Here is a 20,523-nt window from a genome sequence, read left to right on the forward strand (position 1 = left end):
ATATATATATATATATATATATATATATATAAAAAGAGAATTCATCTTTATGCACTAAAATGAACTTTTATTTGATGTTATGAAACTATATATAGTGAATAAATTCTCCCCCCCCCCACCAACACACACACATTACCACAATCCCACTCCATACTCGAAACAAAGTAGATGTATTACCTAGCAGGAAATACAGCAGAATATCCTAATATCTATTGATTCTATTCTTTAACACCCATGAAAGAAAAAAGACTACAGCATTTAGAGTTTATTTTCAAGAGAAACTTGGCTAATCCTAAAAGATAAACAAGGTTTACCTTGTCTTTGGAAGTCACCAGATGAATAAAGAATTACAAAGCTTCATGTGCAAAATCTGCATTCCAAACTGGTGAAATATCAGACTTTATTTGAAACATAAACTGTTTTCTTTTTTTTTTTTTTCGGAAATGATATAACAAAGTATCTGGTTATTTTATGAAAGGAACAATCACTGTGGTGGCCATACAATGTTAGATTTATTTCTGATGACTATACTGGAGGGAAATAAGAATGAAAACCACATTTACCTAAACAATAATATTCAGCACCAGTATATAAAATAAATGCAAGTGCAACTCTATATTTATCATCATCAAATTCTTGACATATACCCTCAAGGGGTGTGTAATGGATATTATGATAGTACTACATGAAGAACTTAGTTCATTACTAACTTCCTATCAACAATTTTTCTTCCAAATCATTCCAGAGGGAATTATAAAAAGAGTAGAAGGTGAGAGGGGAAGAACCAGAGGTCATTCCTGGAAGTTATGTAAAAGTGTGGTGAAGGAGGGTGTGAGGAGTAGATTTTTTACATTGAGAATTATCAGTGAATGGAATGCAATACCAGAATGTGTTGTTAATGCAAAGAATGTTAAGAACGTTAAGATTCTGTATGATAAACAGGTTGTCAGTTGAATGAACTGCCACAGTGAGTCTGTCAACTCACTGTGGCAGTTGACAGACTCACTTGTGGAGGGCGGAATAATAATAATAATCATTCTGTTATCTCTCAAGACTCCAACATTATCAGATCTTATATTTCTGTCTTCTAAGGCACTTTTTACTGTATCAATCCACCTATATCTTGGTCTTTCTCTGGGACTTTTTCCTGCCAGAGAACACTTGTTTTGCTTATCTTTCCTCTCCCATTCTGTTGTGACCATACCACCCGAAATTAGCTAACACATTCCTGGATGCTAACAATGTCAGGTTATTTCCTAATATCCTTGTTTTTAATATGATATTGCCATTGATGCTATCTGTTCATGCCCTTAATCTTTCTCAGGACTCTCATATCGGCAGTCTCTAATCTTTGGTCAAGTGTTTTATTTCTAACCCAGCTCTCAGATCCATAAGTTAAAATTGGTTTGAACACCGTCTTGTATACAGCTAATTTAGTGTTTTGACTAATTTCTCTTTTATTCCGTATAAATTTATTCAGTTGACTTCCTACCTACCATACCAGCTTTGTTGATTCTGTTGTCTATTTCCATATTTAATTTACCATCTTCACTAAAAATTGTGCCTAAGTAGCTGAAATGTTTTACTTGTTCCACATGTTCTCCGTTCACAATGCAGTTGACATTTTCTGCAATTCTGCTTATTTTCACTGTCTTTGTCTTTTTATTGCTGACCTTCATACCATATCTATTAGAACAGTTATTCAAAATTTAGTCAGTTGCTGACTTGTACTGGATTTATTTAGAAATATAACATCATCTGCATAAAGTAAAGAGCTGACATTAACATCTCCAATTTTGATGAGGTTTAATACCACATTCCTTCATAATGTTATCCATATAGGTAATGAATAACAGAGGGGGATAATGTACATCCTTGTCTGACACCAAATTTAACATTAACACTTTGAGTCCTATCGACGTAAATATATATATACGTTGATTGTGTGTGAACCCAGAATCCCATTGATGTATATTTACATCACTAAATTAAAAATTCCGAAAATAATAATATATGCTTGAAATTCATTAACAGACTGTACTGTAGTTAAATTTGAACCTTCAGCTTCATTATCCACGAGAGATGGTTGACTTTTATCAATAAAAAAGGGAATTTATGTTAGTATGTTGTAACGCCTGCCCATTGGCTGCATCACGTATGATTGCAAGTGTTCATGTTTATATTACATTGCGCTGTCATAACTCTGGCTTCTCCAATCTAAACAATATAAAGGATTCACGACTCTCTTCTTGTGACCTGAGAGATCAGTTTGAATTTCTCTGTCACCATAGACAGACCAGGACCCAGTGGTGCCCGAAGGATCTGAATGAGATGATTGAGCAGACAGTGATCCAGAACAAAAGGAAGCATCTCCCCACAAATGTGAGCTCTGAAGCTACAGTCACACAGAACTTCGAACGAGGGGTGACCAAATTCAAGGCCGTCCAGCGAGTCATGCTTGCAATCGCACATGAGTTCATGGCATTTCAAAAACTGAATGGCGTAATTCAATAATTTACCATTCAGCTTTTGTGGCCTTTGTGGTAAATCACTATAATTATCCAATAATGGATAATTATAGTGATTTGTATCCCTATGTAAAATGATATTTTCATCATAAGAATAACACATCATAAATTTTATTTATAATCATTATTTATATAACATCTAAGCCAGTGGTCCCCAACCTTTTTCCACTTGTGTACCCCTTTTAAACCCATTGTTATACCTGATATCTTGAGAATATAGAATTCTCAGCTATCATGGTGTAACATGAAGAATAAATAAAATAAATTAGAACCCTGCATAAAAGATAATAGTTGAATTAATAAAAAAGAAAAAGAAAGATTCTTGCATCCAATAAAATATATAAAATATAAAGGAGTTTGTTAAATTAACTAACAAAAGAAAGAAAATATTAATATTGTGATATGATTTAAATGAGAAAAGTTAAATAAGACAGAAAAGGATTAGTCATAAGAGATGGTATGTGAGAGGCTAGAGATTACGTTATTAAGTAAATTCATAGAAAAATTTTGGAAAGGGGATTAAATTAGAGGCTAGCAAAAGAAATACAACAGACTATCGCTCCGGGCCGATTCCCGGATTGAGACATCGTTACGGACTCTCCGATCAAAGGACGTTTGGCAGAAAAACGCCACCCTAATTGGTCGGTGAAGTAAAAACAAGTAGGGGGCGGAGAAAAGAAGTTAGAAAAACTGCCGTTAGGAGAACAGATATAAAAGGGTTGGAAACCCCCCCCCCCCACGGGGCTTTTTTGGTTTTGGTTTTGATTCTGTTCCAGGAGAGCCCTTCGAGAGCTCTTTCGTAGGGATTTCACAGTGTTTTCCTGAGTGGCGAGATTGGAATTATATCTCCGACGTCACAACACAGAAACAAAAGTGAGCGGAATTTCGGTTCCGTATTTCCTATGTGAGAAGCGAAGAATGCCATATAGTCGAGGAAAAGAAAGCATATTCTTTGTGTTCCAACTTCAGTGACAACTACGAAAAACGGAGAGCTGTAAAGAAATCGATGTCCACGTGGCGAGCTGCACAGCCGATATATAGATGATTCAAAGTGTGTTCGGAGTTATGAAAAGTTAAGACTGCGTAAGCCTAGTTCAATTCCAAAAGGAGCGTAGAAGAAGCAGATTATCGAAGAGGTTACACCAAGCTAGTTCAATCAGAAGAAGGTAAAGGCCCATATAAAAAACCCAAGAAAGAAAGGTACTGTAAAATATATCTAATGTTAACTAAAATTTGTCTGTGATAAGTATCATTATTCTAATACAGAACTGTTGAAGTGACCAAGGAAAATTTATTCTAGGACTTTAGTATCTGACAGAATATATTAAAAGTAAGCTGGCTAGTGTTAATGTTATGTGAAAAATTAAGTGTCCTGAGAATTTTGCATATCTATTGTAATGTATAGGAAAGTTAAAATGTCATAGTTATGTGTTAGTGCAGAAAAAGGTTTAGTTAATCTACTTAAGTTTGAGTAGTTAAATAGTGTGAATTAATCTTATTTGTCCATGTCAAATGAATTTACGTGTTGAATTGTTATGGCGGCATGATCGTAATACTAGGTATATGTTAGTGCAGAAAAAGGTTTAGTAATGTGCTTAAGTTTGAATAGTAAATAGTGTGAATTAATCTTATTTGTCCATGTAAAGTGAATTTATGTGTTGAATTGTTATGGCGGCATGATCGTAATACTCATTATAGGATCATAGCCTAATTACTTGTAATAAGCTAATGTTAGTTTGTAAGTATTTAGTTTAGCATTAAATTGAGTAATCATAAAAATTGAATTGTACCATGTTAAGGAATTTAATAAACCTTTGTTCCATAATAATAGAGTTGTCTGAAATTGCTGTCCAATGCACCACTTGAAAAAATTACGAACCTAATCACGCGGGAAATTAATGTTAAGAAACGAGATAAAGTGTCACGACTGCAACATTGTTTCACTTTCAGACATATTTGAGTTCTTTCTCCTTGTTTTTGTATATAATATCTTAAACTAAATATTCCAAAAGGCGCAGTATAAATACAAATATTAGGGGTACTAAGGGGAGAAATAACTTAAGTATTAGCAAAATTTTTGGTGATATCTCGTGCGTAGATAATAGAAGAACGTAGATAAGAGGAAATTATTAGATAGAGTAAAAAGTGTAAAATGGGACACAACACCATTTCTATAAATGTACCCCTTATTTTTAAATACTGATGCTTTTGTTCAGCCTATCTTAATGTAAAATTGTTTACTTATTTTTCCACCATTACTGATTATTTTTCGTGTACCCCTGAATGACCCAGCACATAGCCCCAGGGGTACGCGTACCACTGGTTGGGAACAGATGATCTAAGCAATATTTTGACTGAATTTGTTGAATTGTGAACACTAAAGAAGTAAATATAAGTAGAAACTAATAAAAAAATTAACTTTTTATTTTTTTCAAAAACTTTTGTTGCCAATACTGAATAATGTAATGTACACTCCTATGTAAAATGATATTTTCATCATAAGAATAACACGCATACATTTTCTTTATAATTTTCATTATTTATGTAACATCTAAGATATTGCTTAGATTCTAAGCAATATTTTGACTGAATTTGTTGAATTGTGAACACTAAAGAAGTAAATATAAGTAGAAACTAATAAAAAATTAACTTTTTATTTTTTTCAAAAACAATGAAATTACTATGTAAGGGGAACAGTGAAAGTTACGAACTTAGGAGCGAAGATACAGGAGGCACGGTTGAGATGGTTTGGTCATGTGATGAGGAGGGAGGACGAATATGTGGGAAGAAGGGTCATGCAGATGGATTTGCAAGGAAGGGGGAAGTATGGGCGGCCAAAGAGATGGAGGGAGCTGGTAGAAGAGGACTTGAGGATGAAGAACTTGGATGTGGAGGAGACTCATCATCAACAGTGACCCACTTAAGTGGGAGAAGCTGCAGAAGAAGATTTTTTTCAAAAACCTTGATTTCTTGCAACCTGCTTTTGAAGCCCATACCACATGTATAACTGAAATGTTTGTTCCAATTAATTGTCAAAGATGCTAATTAAAAAAAAATAATTATTTGGATATTCCTTAGAAATACTGCACAGCAATTTTTTAAATAGAGCTAAAAATGATCAGGACACAGGGTTCTTTAAGTCTGAGTAAGGTCTGGGACTCAAAAGTGTTAAACCATCTTCCTGTACTTTCTTCAATTCTAACTGCTCAAATAAAGACTAAGTATTGCTTGATATAATGCCCATTTACACCACACAACTGTAGCATTTTGAATAGCTTTTCTCTTGGCACCTTGTCATGTGCGTTTTCCAGATCTACAAAACTTAAATACAGATCTTTGTTCCCATGACTTCCATTATCTCTTTCTCCATTGTCTCTACACACTAAATAGAATGTTAACCTATCATAGAAAAGTTTTGATTTTATTCTTAGTTTTTTTAAATGTATCCACTTTTGAAAGCAGTAACTCACTATGAGTTTCGATATTGTTGCATAGGCTTCTGTGGAGATAAACATGCTAGGGATGTTTTCCAGTATTTTTACGCAAAAAAATCGCATAGAATACGAAATAAAAATAATAAAACCTTATTCTGTGATTTTTTTGAAATTACAGAGGTGAGAGCAATGGGTCAATAGTTAAATGGCTGAGTTTTGTCTCCCTTTTAGGGTACAGGCCGGATATAGGCTTGCTTCCATACTGTTGGGTAGATGCCAGTAGAATATGATAGTTTATATGAACAATATAGGATGGTTTCAATTCTGGAGCACAACTGGAGGAATTCCATCAGGCAGAATCAGGAGCATTATTAGTATCAAGATTAATCAGGGTTTCAGGTGTTCTTTTGGCAAAAGTTCAGAGAAGGTGTACAGTATGGGATTTGGTCATCCAGGCAAATGTTGGAAGAAAAAAACTGATACCAAGAGGTCGGCCTTCTCCTTGGGTAAGGTTACCGTGGTGGCAAGAAAGGTGGGAATAGTGAAAGGCAGAAGTTATGCCCAACAGCCTCAACAAGGGACCAGAAGGTTGGCTGCCAATTGAGCAGCAGGCAAGTTTATTGCATTTCATTCTGATGAGGTCTGCTTTGGAATCATTGATACTTTTTTTACATGTTTCAGGCTGTTTCGTAAGCTGAATAAGAAGCTGGAGTTTTTAATTTAAGCCATTGCACATAAGCTGCATTTTTATCATGGACTGCAGAGGTACTTTTTTTTTTAGAACTGGTGCTTGGATACAGGTCAGGAGTTTGCAGTGGAGTCGGGATTCAAGTTACTCATTCTATTGAGGATTATTTCAGTTATTAGTTTAGTGCAGATATTTGGATTGGGAGAGCAATAAGCGGTAATATGACCATGGAAAAGCAGCATAAAAATTCCGGAGGTCATCCCAGTTGGCACAATTATAGTGCCATAGAGCGCTATGGCTGAGAGAAGGAGACGTGAATAATCTTAACTTGGGAATTCTTATTCCCAAGTTAAGAGCAAACATCCACAGTGTATTTGGGGGGGGGGAAGCTGGTTAAGAAAAGGTCCTCTGGTATTCTGGTTAGTGGATTGACTATTTGTGCTAGGGTCATGACTGACAGCTCAGTTCAGTGATTCAGTTCCCTTCCAGCTTGATCTGTGAAGTTGGAGTTTGTGTTATGAATGTTAATCTTCAAGGAGGACAATTTCACAATTTGGATATTTAGTTTGTAAGAAATCAATTTTTAGTGATAGTGTTTAAATTCTGAATGAGAAGAGTTGTAGAATAATAATATCTCATTCAGAGTTTAACATAATCTACCATTCTCAAGGCCAATTTTGTTAATCAGAAATAAATACTGAAAATTTACCTACTGTTGTATGCCACTAATTTGTAATATATATGCAAATATAGAAAATTTTCTAGTTGTGAGCTATACTGTCATGCTAATTCCTAATAACTTGTATCTATGCCATGTAAACTATGCATGGGAACTTGGAACTTAATTCGCTTGCAAAACAAAAATAGAAACTGCCTAGGGAAAGACACGTGTACCAGAGAATGAGTAATGCACGTAGAAGTGGAAATATCTGCTAGAGTCCTATTTGGCACTGATCATCACATGATGAAGCAAAGACGTTTGCTGGTACTTAATTTTTGCGCTAGTTGTCAAGGAACCATGTGCCTGTTGACGGAAAGGAAGAACCAATGGGATAGCAAGTGGTGAAGTACAAAAACGGATGACAGAACCTAAAATGCTCTCTTGCTCCTGCGTTCCGGTCTGTAGACGTTGAATCTCGCGGAGGCTTCCAAGACAACCTGTAGAATGATGTTCTTATAGCCAAGAGATATGTGCTCCACAGCCAGCCAGAATAGATGTGGCCCAACAGAGCTATGCTGTACTATAGTGACGAGGAATCTGTATTCATCTGCATTATGCTGTAAGGAACTGCCTTCTCACGAACAGATTCCATCCTTATGAATGACTCCAGAAGAAAGTCCTGAGAACCAAGGAAGGGGACTCGACATCCCAGACACTAAGGTGATAGGCAATGTACGTCTTCAGTCCCGGTAAGGAATTCTTTTCTTCCTATTACGGAAATGTGTAGCAGGGATGTGCATTATCTAAATGAGTGTTCATATTGAATGTGTACGAGTATTAATGGTTGTTCCAAGGGAACGTGTCATAGTATGTTATTTGTTCTCAGAGAACATGTGTAGGATCAGTTTCAATCCTTGAAATGTGTGAGATAAGTTAGTTTTGTTCCTAGAGAACGTGTTATGAATTAGATAAGGACTTATTTAGAGTAATGACTTAAAATTGAAGGACTTTAGGAGTCTGAGTAATAGAGCAAGGAAATTGATGCATGTTAATGTGAATGTCTAAGCAGAATAACTGCTGAGAGTGTATAAGTTTAATATCTGATACCAGTAGATTGAATTGTGTAGGTTATTACTATGAGTAGAGTATAGTTTTGAGTAGATAGCTTAACTGAATCAGATATCTTAACTATTTTGAATTGAATTGTATGTATATAGAAAATCCTTGGACTCTTGATCAAATTGACATGATTATGTTTTTATGACTTGTGTAGATTTCATGCTAGAATGCAATAAATGTTTTGTTATAAGTTTAACCATGTGCTTGCCTGACTTAGCTTCATTGCACCACTCATTAAAATATTCGAATCTAAGCGGGGAACCCAATCTAATGAATAGGACCAGGATTGTGATGTGTTTAAGGGCAGAATAATTATTCTTGTAAAACCTTGAAGTAGTAGTAGTGATATTGTACTCACTGATTGATAATTCATGGATATTATGCTTGCAAATATCTAGATGCGGAGTGGTGCAGTTAAAAATAAATTTCTCCATATCAAAAAGGGAATCATCCATTAGAAGGAATAGAAGGGTTGATTCTTTCTTAAGACTACCTTCTTTATCCTTGTTCATGTATACTATCACTAAATTAAAGAGTAGGTCTAAGATCTATTAGAGAATTCATGTAATAGGGTAGACTGAGTTAATTAACAAATGAGTACATGATAGATAAGGATATTTAAATGATAAAGGGAAGATAAGACACACATAAAAACATATATACATTCATAGAGAGAAATATAGAAATATGGACTAAATATAACCAATATCGTTTTAGGGAGAGGGTGTTAGAGAGGATTTCTGATGGACTGGAAAGTGTAAGTGTACAAGATTGGTGGAAGCATAATTCAAAAGTAATTCTGAGCTGTGCAATCGAGGTGCTTGGTGAGACATCTGGAAAGATTAGAGAGGAGGGTTGGTGGTGAAATAAAAATGTACAAGTGGCTAGTGACAGCTAAGAGGAAGGCAAAGCAGAAGTCGGATGAGTCAAGAGTGGAAGAAGACAGGGAGGTGTACAGAGAGAGAAAGCAAGAAGCCAAGAGAGTTGTGGCGAAGGCCATAGCATATCAAGATCTGTATGCTCAATTAGAAACAAAGGAAGGACAGAGAAAAATTTACCAACTAGCGAAATGTAGAAATAAAGCAGCAAAGGACATCTTACATGTGAGGCAGATCAAAGACGCTGAAGGAAGAATGTTATGGAGGGATGTGGACATAAGAAACAGATGGAGAATATACTTTGAGGGACTTTTGAATGAGGAAAATGCAAAGACTCACAGAGAAGATGGGCAGCCTTCTGAGGGCTGGTGCAGAACATCAGTAGAGTGGAAGTGACAGAGGCCATAATGAGGAACGGAAAATCGGTGGGCCCCGGCAGGATTCCAGTAGAGGCGTGGAAGGCACTAGGGAAGAGGGAATTGACCTGCTGTGGGACGTGTTCATGAAAGTTTGCCAACAGGAAAATATACTCGAGGAATGGAGGGAGAGTACTCTTGTCCCCATCTACAAAGGTAAAGGGGATGCACAAGACTGTAAAAATGACAGAGGAATAAAGTTAATGTCCCACACAATGAAAATCCTAGAAAGGGTTCTTGATGGAAGATTGAGGAAGGAGGTGGAGATTGCAAAAGAACAATTTGGCTTCATGCCTAGTAGATCAACAACAGATGCTATCTTTGGGTTACGGCAGATGATGGAAAAGTTTTGAGAGAAACAACGGGAGCTACATCTGACATTTATTGATCTGGAGAAAGCATACGATAGAGTGCCAAGTCTGGAGGTGTCTGAGGGAGAAGAAGGTGCCGGAGAAATATGTCAGGTTGGTGCGGGAGATGTACAGAAATGTGAAGACAAGTGTTCGGACCTGTCTGGGAATAGACAGAAAGTTTTCAAGTAACAGTTGGCTTGCATCAAGGGTCAGCATTAAGTCTGTTTCTGTTTAACATTGTGATGGAGGTGGTGGTGACGGAGGAGGTGAGAGAAGATGCGCCTTGGACAATGTTGTATGCAGATTGTTGTGTGCAGATTCAAGAGAAGAAGCGGGAACTAAACTGGAAAGATGGAGAAAAGTACTGGAAGAGAAAGGTATGAGACTGAGCAGAGGTAAGACAGAGTTATATGTGTTGCACAGTGGGCGATGGCCAGGAGACAGACCTGGAGCTGGAAGGAAATGTCATCAGGAAGGTGAGGGACTTTAGATTTATAGGTTCAACAGTGGAAGAAGATGGAGGAACTGAGAAGGAAGTGGGATGCAGGATACAAATGGGTTGGAGGAACTGGAGGGAGATGGCTGGAGTGTTATGCGATAAGACGGTGCCGATCAATCTGAAAGGCAAAATCTATAGGACAGTAGTGAGGCCAGCTATGACGTATGTGGCTCTGAGGAAAAATAACATCAGCAGGATGGAAGTAGCAGAGATGAGAATGCTTAGGTGGATGTGCGGTGTGACCAGAAAGGATTGTCTGAGAAATGACTATGTGAGGGGAACAGTGAAAGTTATGAACTTAGGAGCAAAGATACAGGAGGCAAGGTTGAGATGGTTTGGTCATGATGAGGAGGGAGGACAAATATGTGGGAAGAAGGGTCATGCAGATGGATGTGCAAGGAAGGAGGAAGCGTGGGCAGCCAAAGAAGAGATGGAGGGAGCTGGTAGAAGAGGACTTGAGGAAGAACTTGGATGTGGTGACAGCCCAAGACAGGAGGATGTGGAGGAGACTCATCTTCAACAGTGACCCACTTAAGTGGGAGAAGCTGCAGAAGAAGAAGACTAAATACAACCAATAATAGACCAATATAACAATAGGTACTAAAAAAAAAAAAAGGGCAGCGTGATTGTTAGAGTTAGGGGGAGAGTAAATGCAGTAAATGAAGGCTCTAGAGTGATGTAAGGAAATCTTGAGCTAGAGTGAGCAGATCAAAAAGTGGAGATTTCAGGTTGGATAGCCTTTGACAATGGATTTCAGATTTTACAAAAGCAAGTTTTCCTTCCTTTTTTACAGAATGTGTCATGAAAGATACCAATTGAGATTCTGTTAGGAAAAATAAATCAGTCTTTAATGATGTTTTATGACATTCTGTCATAAATGAGTGACAGTAAACAGGTTAATTAGCAATGAAATATGTATTCCACCATTTTCATTTGACAGCTGACCTTGCTAATCTCACTCACCTTTGGACATAGGCCATGGAAAGATCTGAAGAAATCCATGTTGTCATTCTTAATGTTTCAAAGGATTCAATCATGTCTAGCATCGAGGCTGTCTTAACAAGCCACCATCTTATGGTTTCTCTCCTACACTCTGTGATTGGATTGCACCATGACACATAATGAACAGCCAGTGACAAAGGCTTTCTCTCATCAGACTTCTCTATCCCACGGTCCTGTACTCTTACCTGCACTCTTCCTACTTTACATCACGACCTTCTCTCTCTTTCTCCAAATCATGTTCACAGTTTTTCTGAAGACAGCACTTTTCATTACTCTTCCTCATTCAAGAAACTCTGCAGTACTCAAATGATAAAGTCTCAAGATCCTCCATAACCAGTTACTTTAATGCTGACCTCAACATCCTCAAATGAATGAAGACAACATACCAAATTTCAATGACAAAAAAATTCGAGCCTGTCTTATTACCTGCAAGAAAAATCCCACTTGCAGGTAATAAGACGGGCAAGTGGGATTTTTCTTGCAGGTAATAAGACAGGCTTGAGGATTTTTCTTATTACCTGCAAGAAAAATCCCACTTCCCTCCCTCTTACTTTTGATAATGTTCTGATTTTTTTTCCAAGATCAGTTTTTTTCTTCTTGGGCTGACTGTCACGTGCAGTTTATCCTGGCACAAACATATTACATACATAGCCTCTAAAAAGCTTGCTTTTCCATTCAAGACATTACTTCTCTTCTTATCTCCTAACACTTTTAAGTCTTATATCTGACTAATTTTGGAATTTGGGGTGGTGCACCAAAACATACCTAAGAATTCTTAGTTAATCCTTTTCCCTCACACACTCCCTTCAGTCACTTTCCCATAGGCAAAGTGACACTGTGTCTTTTCTTGAGGTACTTTTATGGGTATTCCTCCACTTTCTTCTAATCAGTAAGAACTAGAGCACCCATACACTGTCCAACTTCAAACAATCTTCTCATCATTATCTTTCATTTCATCCAGCCCTGTGCTTTGGAACAGTCTCATCCCATTCTGTTTTTCCTACCACCAAGTCCAACTTCCATCTCTTTAAGAAACATATCAATAAGGTTACTTCTTTTTTTTTTAATTATTTACTCACACATGGCACTGTAGTGTTATAGGTACTATGACCTTTCATGTCTGGAATCATCATTAAAAAAAGAAAGAAACTTTGTTGAGAGTACTCAATATCACAAACAAGACCATGGCTTTGTGTATTACATATTAAACCTACTTAGCTCTGAATATTACTCTGTGAGACTTGAAGCAGTTGAAATAATTAATTTGATAATATCTAAGCTTCCTTGTATAGATATTTATTTTCTGAAATCTTAATGATGTAAGAAATATTATCCTCTGATTTTTTGATGAACTTAGACACAAATATTGTGTTTGTTTTTCAAAGTGGACATCTGTAATCCAGTCTCTGAATTAGGTTGCATAAACTTTCAGGTCTGTTTTCTTCATCTTGTAGCACACTATTAATCATAATAACTTTTGTGTGCATATATTCATTTGAAAATTAATGTCATTGAGTTTTTTTACAGTGTGTTGAAGATGACATCTGTTGAAAATTATATTTTAAGATCAATCTTTAAAAAGTTAAAAATATTTTAGAGAGCAAAAGTAAAATCCAGGGGGAAAAGTTTTTGAAATAGTTATATTGTAAACACCAAATTAATCAGAACTAGATCTTCAATTAAGATACAATTTTTATTTGTACAATTTGTTTAATTAAAAATTAAGCATATTTTATTAAACTGAAAAGCAAAATTATTTTATTTTTTTATGTGACTCCCACTTATGAAAGATTGTAAATTTATAATACATTAGTACTGTAGGTAGGCTAGAGATTATTTTTCTCTTATTAATTTTTTAAACTTTTTTAAATTTATTTATTTTTACCTGCTCCATACCTATCTTAATTGGATGTTGTTTATAATTAGTGATAGTTTTGGACCAACTATCTTTGATTGGCTACTGGTGGAGACTGAATTTCTCCTCTGTCTCAAAAAGTCAGATAGAGCTAAAACTGCCTTGCCTACTCCCTATAGGGAAAAGGCATTAGTAGATTTATTCTTAAATGATAATAAAAGGGTCTAGTAGCCCTCTGGAAGTGGCATTTGCATCCATAACACTAGACTACCTGAAGAAAGCTGTTCTCAGTTTGAATCTACTTGCTAATCACAGGAACTTTTTCTAACCCTTTCTTCGACTGGTTCCCAAGTTAGTCAATCTCAAGCACAGGCAAGTGGGGATTTTTTCTCCCGGAGACAAAGGTTTTTCATCCTGCTAACTCAAGAAAATTGATTGTAGAATCCATGCTATTTCAGACATAATATTCTCTGCTGGGATTAGGGACAACAAGATGGCAGCACTTGTCTACCTCTCTTCATCAGATGCCATTTATAATTAGTGATGATCTTGGACCAGCTATCTCTGATTGGCTATTGGTGGAACTGGCTGCTGATTGAACTCCAGTAGGGAATAAAAGGTGTTAGCATATTTCTTTTTTATTTATTTATACCTGCTGTAGAAATCAAGCATAGAACTTTTCAAACTACTTCATGTCTCCAGTAAGCAAAGTAGTGATCTCACAGTGGATAATGAAATTCATCCATCACCTAAAGACAATTGCAGACATCCATGCCCACAGTGGGATTTGAATCCACAGTCTGTTGGATGGAGAGTGGATATGCTAACCACTTTGCCAACCATGCCTAGCAAGAGCATATTTAAGAAGTATAATAGGAATCCTACAGATTAAATGGAGCATACTGTATATATTTATATATCAGTTATTGCATAATGCTGATAGTAATGCTGTAGCCTACTTTATATTAATTTTTTTTATAATTTATTTTTTATATTAATAATTTTCTTTTTAGCTCATGAAATGACTCGTGGGAAATTTTTGAATATCCTAAACAGAAATCCTCAACAAAAGAGGTAAACATGTGAAGTGTGTAAACAACATAGCAAATGCTCCATCTGTAATGGAACCTTTAGTATTTTAGCAGTATATTTAAATTCTCCTGGAAATGTTTATAAATATGTAATTAAAAATTTATATATATATACAAATGTATATTCTGTATATTTTTATGTAAATTCATTTTCATGATGGATAATTAATTATATGCATTTTAATTTTCTCTGTTAAGAAGTTTTATGCCTAATCTTAGTCATTCTTAGATCTAAATTCCTGTTATTAAATTTTGATTTATTAACAGTTCACTATTATGAAGGCCATGTGTTCATAAATCTTACATCCCCAGAATAGGTAATCGATTTTGTATTTACATGAATTTTTACAGTTTTATTATAAGGAACTTGGGGCATATTTATATACTCTTACTTATCCAGTTTTAGGACTACTTTTAAGATATTTAAAAATTAAAATATCTGTTTTTTTTTATTTAAAAAAAAAAGTGATTGTACATAGACAATGTTGAAGGCACAATTCATTCAACAACCATCTGGATTTTGATCTTATTTCATCTAGTGAGAAATTAACACCCCTTTTAAAACTGATTTTTTATGTTCATATTCCTCAAATAGTGTAAAAAGAAGGCTAGAAGGAGGATTATGGTACAACATTATTTCATTATTTTTGACCAATGTTTTGAATAGTGTCTTTCATGTTATTATATGACTATTCTCTACAGAAAAAGTGATCCATTCTGTAGAGCAATGCTTCCCAACCTTTTTCACATCACGGCACACATTACAAGCATAAATAATTTCACGACACACTATGAAGGAACTTCTATTTCATACAGGGATTCAATTAATAGGATCTTTCTTTCAAATATTTTTGCACTATAATACATAAACATTCCAGCTACACATTCGTTTCAGATAAGTCTTTTAATGCAGTCATTAGCACGAAACAAATGGAACGAAAATACCTAATCCATATATCCTCAGTGATTGATATTTGACATAGTTTTTATATCACATCTATGAACTAAATTGTCAGATTTGACTGAGTGAAACTGTGATTAAATTTTTTGAACACTTATTTTATCAAATTATGATATGAAAATACAAAAGTAAAATTAATTATACCCAAAAGAATTACTATGTATAAAATGCTAATAATAATAATTGAATGACAAAATAAACATTTTAAGTATTAATATAAATATCTACAATATTCTTTTGCTACAGTTAATACATATATTTCCTTCTTGTTTCAGTGAGATACTTGGGCTTGTTTCTGTGAACACAACTTTTTTATATCTGGGTCTATGGTCGAAAGAGCTGCACGCAATTCATGATCAAGACTCTTCAATGATGATCTCTTTAAATTCTTGATGGTGAGCATAGAAGAGAAACTTTGTTCACACATGTATGTTGTAGCAAATGGTAAAAGAATGTTTATAGCTTTTTCACCGATGGATGGAAACTCCTTTCTTGCAGTTACCTAGAATTGAGATAATGGAACATCCTTAAACTTCAAGGGTACGATCACTTTTTAAGTCTAATAACTCCTCCTTTTCTTTCACTGATAAATCGAATGCCATGTGATCTAATGAAGATGCAAATGAATTTCGAACCCAATTGAATTTCTTTGTCTCCGTTAATTCCAAGTATTGATGAAGCTTTCTCTCAAGCATGCATAAGTGTTGATCTACAAGTTCTAGTAGTTCTTTTTTAAGATTCAAACTACAACACCAACTAAACATTTCAAGGGAACCATTTTTCACCACATCTTACCAAAGTTGAATTTTGTTTTTGAATCCATTAATTTTTTTCAGTGCAACTTAATATATTCTCAAGTGGTCCCTGCATTTTTCGATTAAGTTCATTTAGGTATTCAAATATGTTAGCTAAGTAGGCCATTTTTTGCAACCAGTAATTGTCTTCCAACTTAGCTGAATACTGAAAGTTACCCTCAAAAAATTCTTTTAATTCTTCTTTCAACTGATGAACTGTGGACAGAACTCTCCCTCTCGACAGCCTACAAACTTCAGTATGGAACAACAAAGATTGATGCTCTGATCCCATTTCATCACATAAAATTGAAAAAAAGATGCGATTGAAGTGGTCTACTTTTGATCAAATTCACCATTTTTATAATGTCATTAAGTGTGGACTTTAATTCTAGAGGTAAACTTTTTGACTTGAGAGTTTCTCTATGAATAAAGCAGTGTATTATTTGAACATCAGGGTTTTCAGACCGAACTTTGGATGCCAAGCCTCTGACCCTTCCTGTCATTGCAGCCGTGCCATCAGTACATAAACTTATGCAATTTTTCCATGAAATTTTGTTTGTATCAAAGTACTCATTGATCACTTTAAAGATTTCCTTCCCAGTTGTTTGTTTCTGAAGTTCTTTGCAGAATAAATAATGCTTTTTTAATTTCTTTTACTTCATCGATTCCAAGCATAGTTTTGACAATTTCCACACAAGCTGGTAAAATAAGTGATTCGGCAATTGTGCGAGACTTCTTGGCTTTAGCTATCAATCTCGTGATTTTGTAACTTGCTTCTAGAGCTCCATTAGATACCGTTGTGGCTGATCTGATGAAAGAACTTTGTATTTGAATTTGAGTTCGCAGACATTTAAAATAGTTAAAATCCTTAATCTATGTACAAAGGATGCTTGGTAGAAAGTGTCGATGTAGTTTAGCACCATCGCTTCATTTGACAACTTTTTCAGGCATATGAGACATTGAGGCACAGAAGAATTATCGGAGCACACGAAACCAAATTTCAGATAATCCTCTTTGTATAGTCTTGCACGTGGGAGGTCACCTTCACATGTGCGTAGCTAGAAAAGATCAATAAAGCAAACCACTTTGCGCCTTAAACTTTTTCTTTGATTCACTTTCTTGGGCTTGCAAATTTGATGGATTTTCTGATTTTTTTAAATATTTGTCCATTATTGTGGGTAACTGAAAATTAAATTTAATAGAATTAAAATATATGCAAATAAACAAGCCATTGAATAGAAAGATATAAATCACATGAAACTAAAAATACTACATTATAATCAAGGATAACAAATAGGCATTGTAACTAGGGCATCCAAAATACCGGAACACGCAAAACCATGTTAGGAAAATGCCTATTAATGACAGAAAGTCTACGTTTACCAAGCTTAAGCTACACAAATTACACATTAATCATTTTGTAACTCATAATGTCGGCATCCATTGTCCAAAAAATATCTCTGATACCTTTTGATTTCGAAGAAAATACATTACGAAAAAATGGTTAACTATAAGAAAAAAAAAATGACTCGCCAGTGTTTATTTTATCATGCAAAGGTACTTATTTCTTGTATGACCATTATAGCTTCAGCTAAAATGAATGTTATAGATCGACGGTAACAGGAAAAAGTGTCTTTGTCAGCAAATAATAACAATTCGACTTATGTTCCACAAACTATCACATTTGTTAAAACACAAATTCAGAAAAAGACGTGTTAAGTTGTTTTACACAGACCACTTAGCAACACTGAACATCTACTTGAACGCAGTTCTTACAAAAATGATACGCTCGACTGGTACTCTCACAAAACAACAGACGAATTGGAACTGAAACAGAGTAATGATCTTTTGAGTTGTAGATGTAAAAGGTGAGGGAGGGAGTAATGGGAGGAATGATGCCTATGACATTCTGGGAGGTCGCCTTCACACGTGCGTAGCTAGAAAAGAGCAATAAAGCGAAAAGGGAACCACTTAGCAGCCTAGCCCTCCAGTACCGTCGCCCCATAATCAGGAATTTGCAGTTAAAGTTTTCGTGGCAACACCAGTGTGCCACGGCACATTGGTTGAGAAGCACTGCTATAGAGAATGGATGAGTAATACAATTTTTCTATATTCTCTACAGAAAACTTGAACTTGCCATTTTATTGTATCTATCAAATGGTTAATCAAACACCTGTTTATCAAATGAATTACATTCATTTACTATTGAAATGGCATTACATGTGCTCAGTTGGTTGTTGAACAGAGGAAGCAAAGGATTGGATGAATAAGAGGATATCATCACTGAGCTATTGCAAACAATAGGTTTGGCTAAATAACAATTAATACTTACTTTTGCAACTATTATAGATATATTTAGATGAGAAAATATGCAGCTTAAGGATTTGAATTTCTCCTTGTACTTAGTCTTGATTTGAATGAAGTATTGGGAAACATATCAGCTAAGCATCTGGCAGTCTGCCATAATTTGTTCATCTGTGAGCATAGGTGATGTACCTTATCATCTCAAAAAAAAGTGTTGTGATATCCTTAGCACACAAATTTAAATAGAAATCATGACTTTTCCTGTAGTATTTTGTTTTTTCATGTGATAGGGTACTATGCCATAGTGAATATTTGGTGAAACAGCGATTTAGGTGAACATATGACAGAGAGAATTAGTTGCATGATCAAGAAAGCCTTATATATCAGTAAAATTGAGCTGATCAGAAACATTATACACAGTATTGTATATCTATTGCTTTACTAAAATGAATTGCTCGCTGTATTCATGAAATATGCAGAAACTTTAAAACTGAAGAGCAAATTATCCAGATAGATATGAGTATGAACAGATAAATGCCTTTAAAATGCTTCTCATTAATGCTGGCCATGGTCATAATGTTGTGGTAACCGATAAGTAGAACTCAACAGAAAAATATTTTTTCCATAGAGTCATACTCACAGTGTATAGAGTTCTGTATGTTTCATTGCATCAAACTATAAATACAGTGTACACACAGCATTAATGGCATAGAAAAAAAACTTTTTGATCAGTGATCCCATATTATAAATATAGGAAAACTGCAGCCTCATGCACTGAAAAAATAATTATTCTTTTTAAATATGATTTTGAATAGATTTCTCATGTTCGTGGAATGTGTCTTTGTATAATTGGTACAAATTATAAAATTATGTGGCTTACAATAATGTTTCACTATAAATGGTATTTTAATTCTGTAAAGAAATAGCTTATCTAATTTCTAATAAAGCAATAACATACCTAAATAAGTTATAAAACTGTTGAAAAAATTCACAAAAGCAGAAGCTGGCAAATCCTAGCTTGTAATGTAGGACTTAGTAACATCTGTGCATTTTAAATGTGAAGAAATGATTGTAATCTGTAAGACTGCAAGTCTTTTAATTACTTAATGAAAAAAAAAACTTATTATTGCTGTTAAATTATTTTGTGCATCAACTACAGATTTTTATATTTTTTCATTTTATACTGTAAACTACTTTAATACTCAAATAAATTTTATAATATCAAATGATTATTTCTTTTAATAAACTGATTAATTAAACATCATAAAATTTTGATACTATACTATTAGAATAGAAGCAAGCTAAAAGCACTAATTTCAGATTTAAGACAAGGCTGTCATCATTCCCCATCTTGTTTTAAAATGTTAAAACCTCAACGTAAGAAATTAAAAATTTCTGATTCACTTAGAGATACAATGGATGGAATTAAAAATTGGGTGATAATCTGACCCTCTCCATGAACAGAGTGAAGATCATAGGACAGAATTGCATTGGTAGAGGAGTGGTCATGATATAGTTACAGAAAAAAAATAGTAATAAAGACAGAACATAGCGAGATGTGGGACTAAAGCCAAATGGACTAAAAGCAAAGGGATATCCCATATTCAACCTGATTATGATTTCTAAAAGTATTGGCAAAATTATGATCTTAACTGAGGATATTGACTACATCTTCTGTAAGTGGCTGTGATGAAAAATTCACTACTCCATGATCTTGTCATAGTTATTGGAGGGTTTCAAATTTTTTCACATGGCAGTTTCTGTTTGTAAATTCTTTGGTTGCTAAATAGTGTAGGCAATTGACCACAGTTCTGAATTTAGTATTCCAAATGCACATAATAGCCACTGAATTAGAAACTTTTATTTAATACTATGTTGGACTACCTTTTGGTCTGAATTACAGCACATATGCAGTTAGCATAGATTCCACAAGGTGTGAC

The 20,523-nt window shown here is 34.8% G+C and overlaps 1 protein-coding gene across 1 annotated transcript in view; it reads left to right on the forward strand.

The window, feature by feature from the left end:
* Nucleotides 1–19,808, forward strand: part of lin-52 (DREAM core complex component lin-52) — an 82,003-nt gene extending 62,195 nt beyond the window's left edge. The window contains exon 6 of the mRNA XM_090395609.1: nucleotides 14,447–19,808. Within this exon, the coding sequence (XP_090251735.1) occupies nucleotides 14,447–14,511 (65 nt within the window). The 3' untranslated portion in view covers nucleotides 14,512–19,808. The remainder of the gene's footprint in view (nucleotides 1–14,446) is intronic.
* Nucleotides 19,809–20,523: the final 715 nt, after the last annotated feature.

The sequence above is a fragment of the Typopeltis vanoorti genome, chromosome 7 (assembly GCF_054136105.1).
Source record: "Typopeltis vanoorti isolate ZY-2024b chromosome 7, IOZ_Tvanoo_1.0, whole genome shotgun sequence".
Taxonomy (NCBI): domain Eukaryota; kingdom Metazoa; phylum Arthropoda; class Arachnida; order Uropygi; family Thelyphonidae; genus Typopeltis; species Typopeltis vanoorti.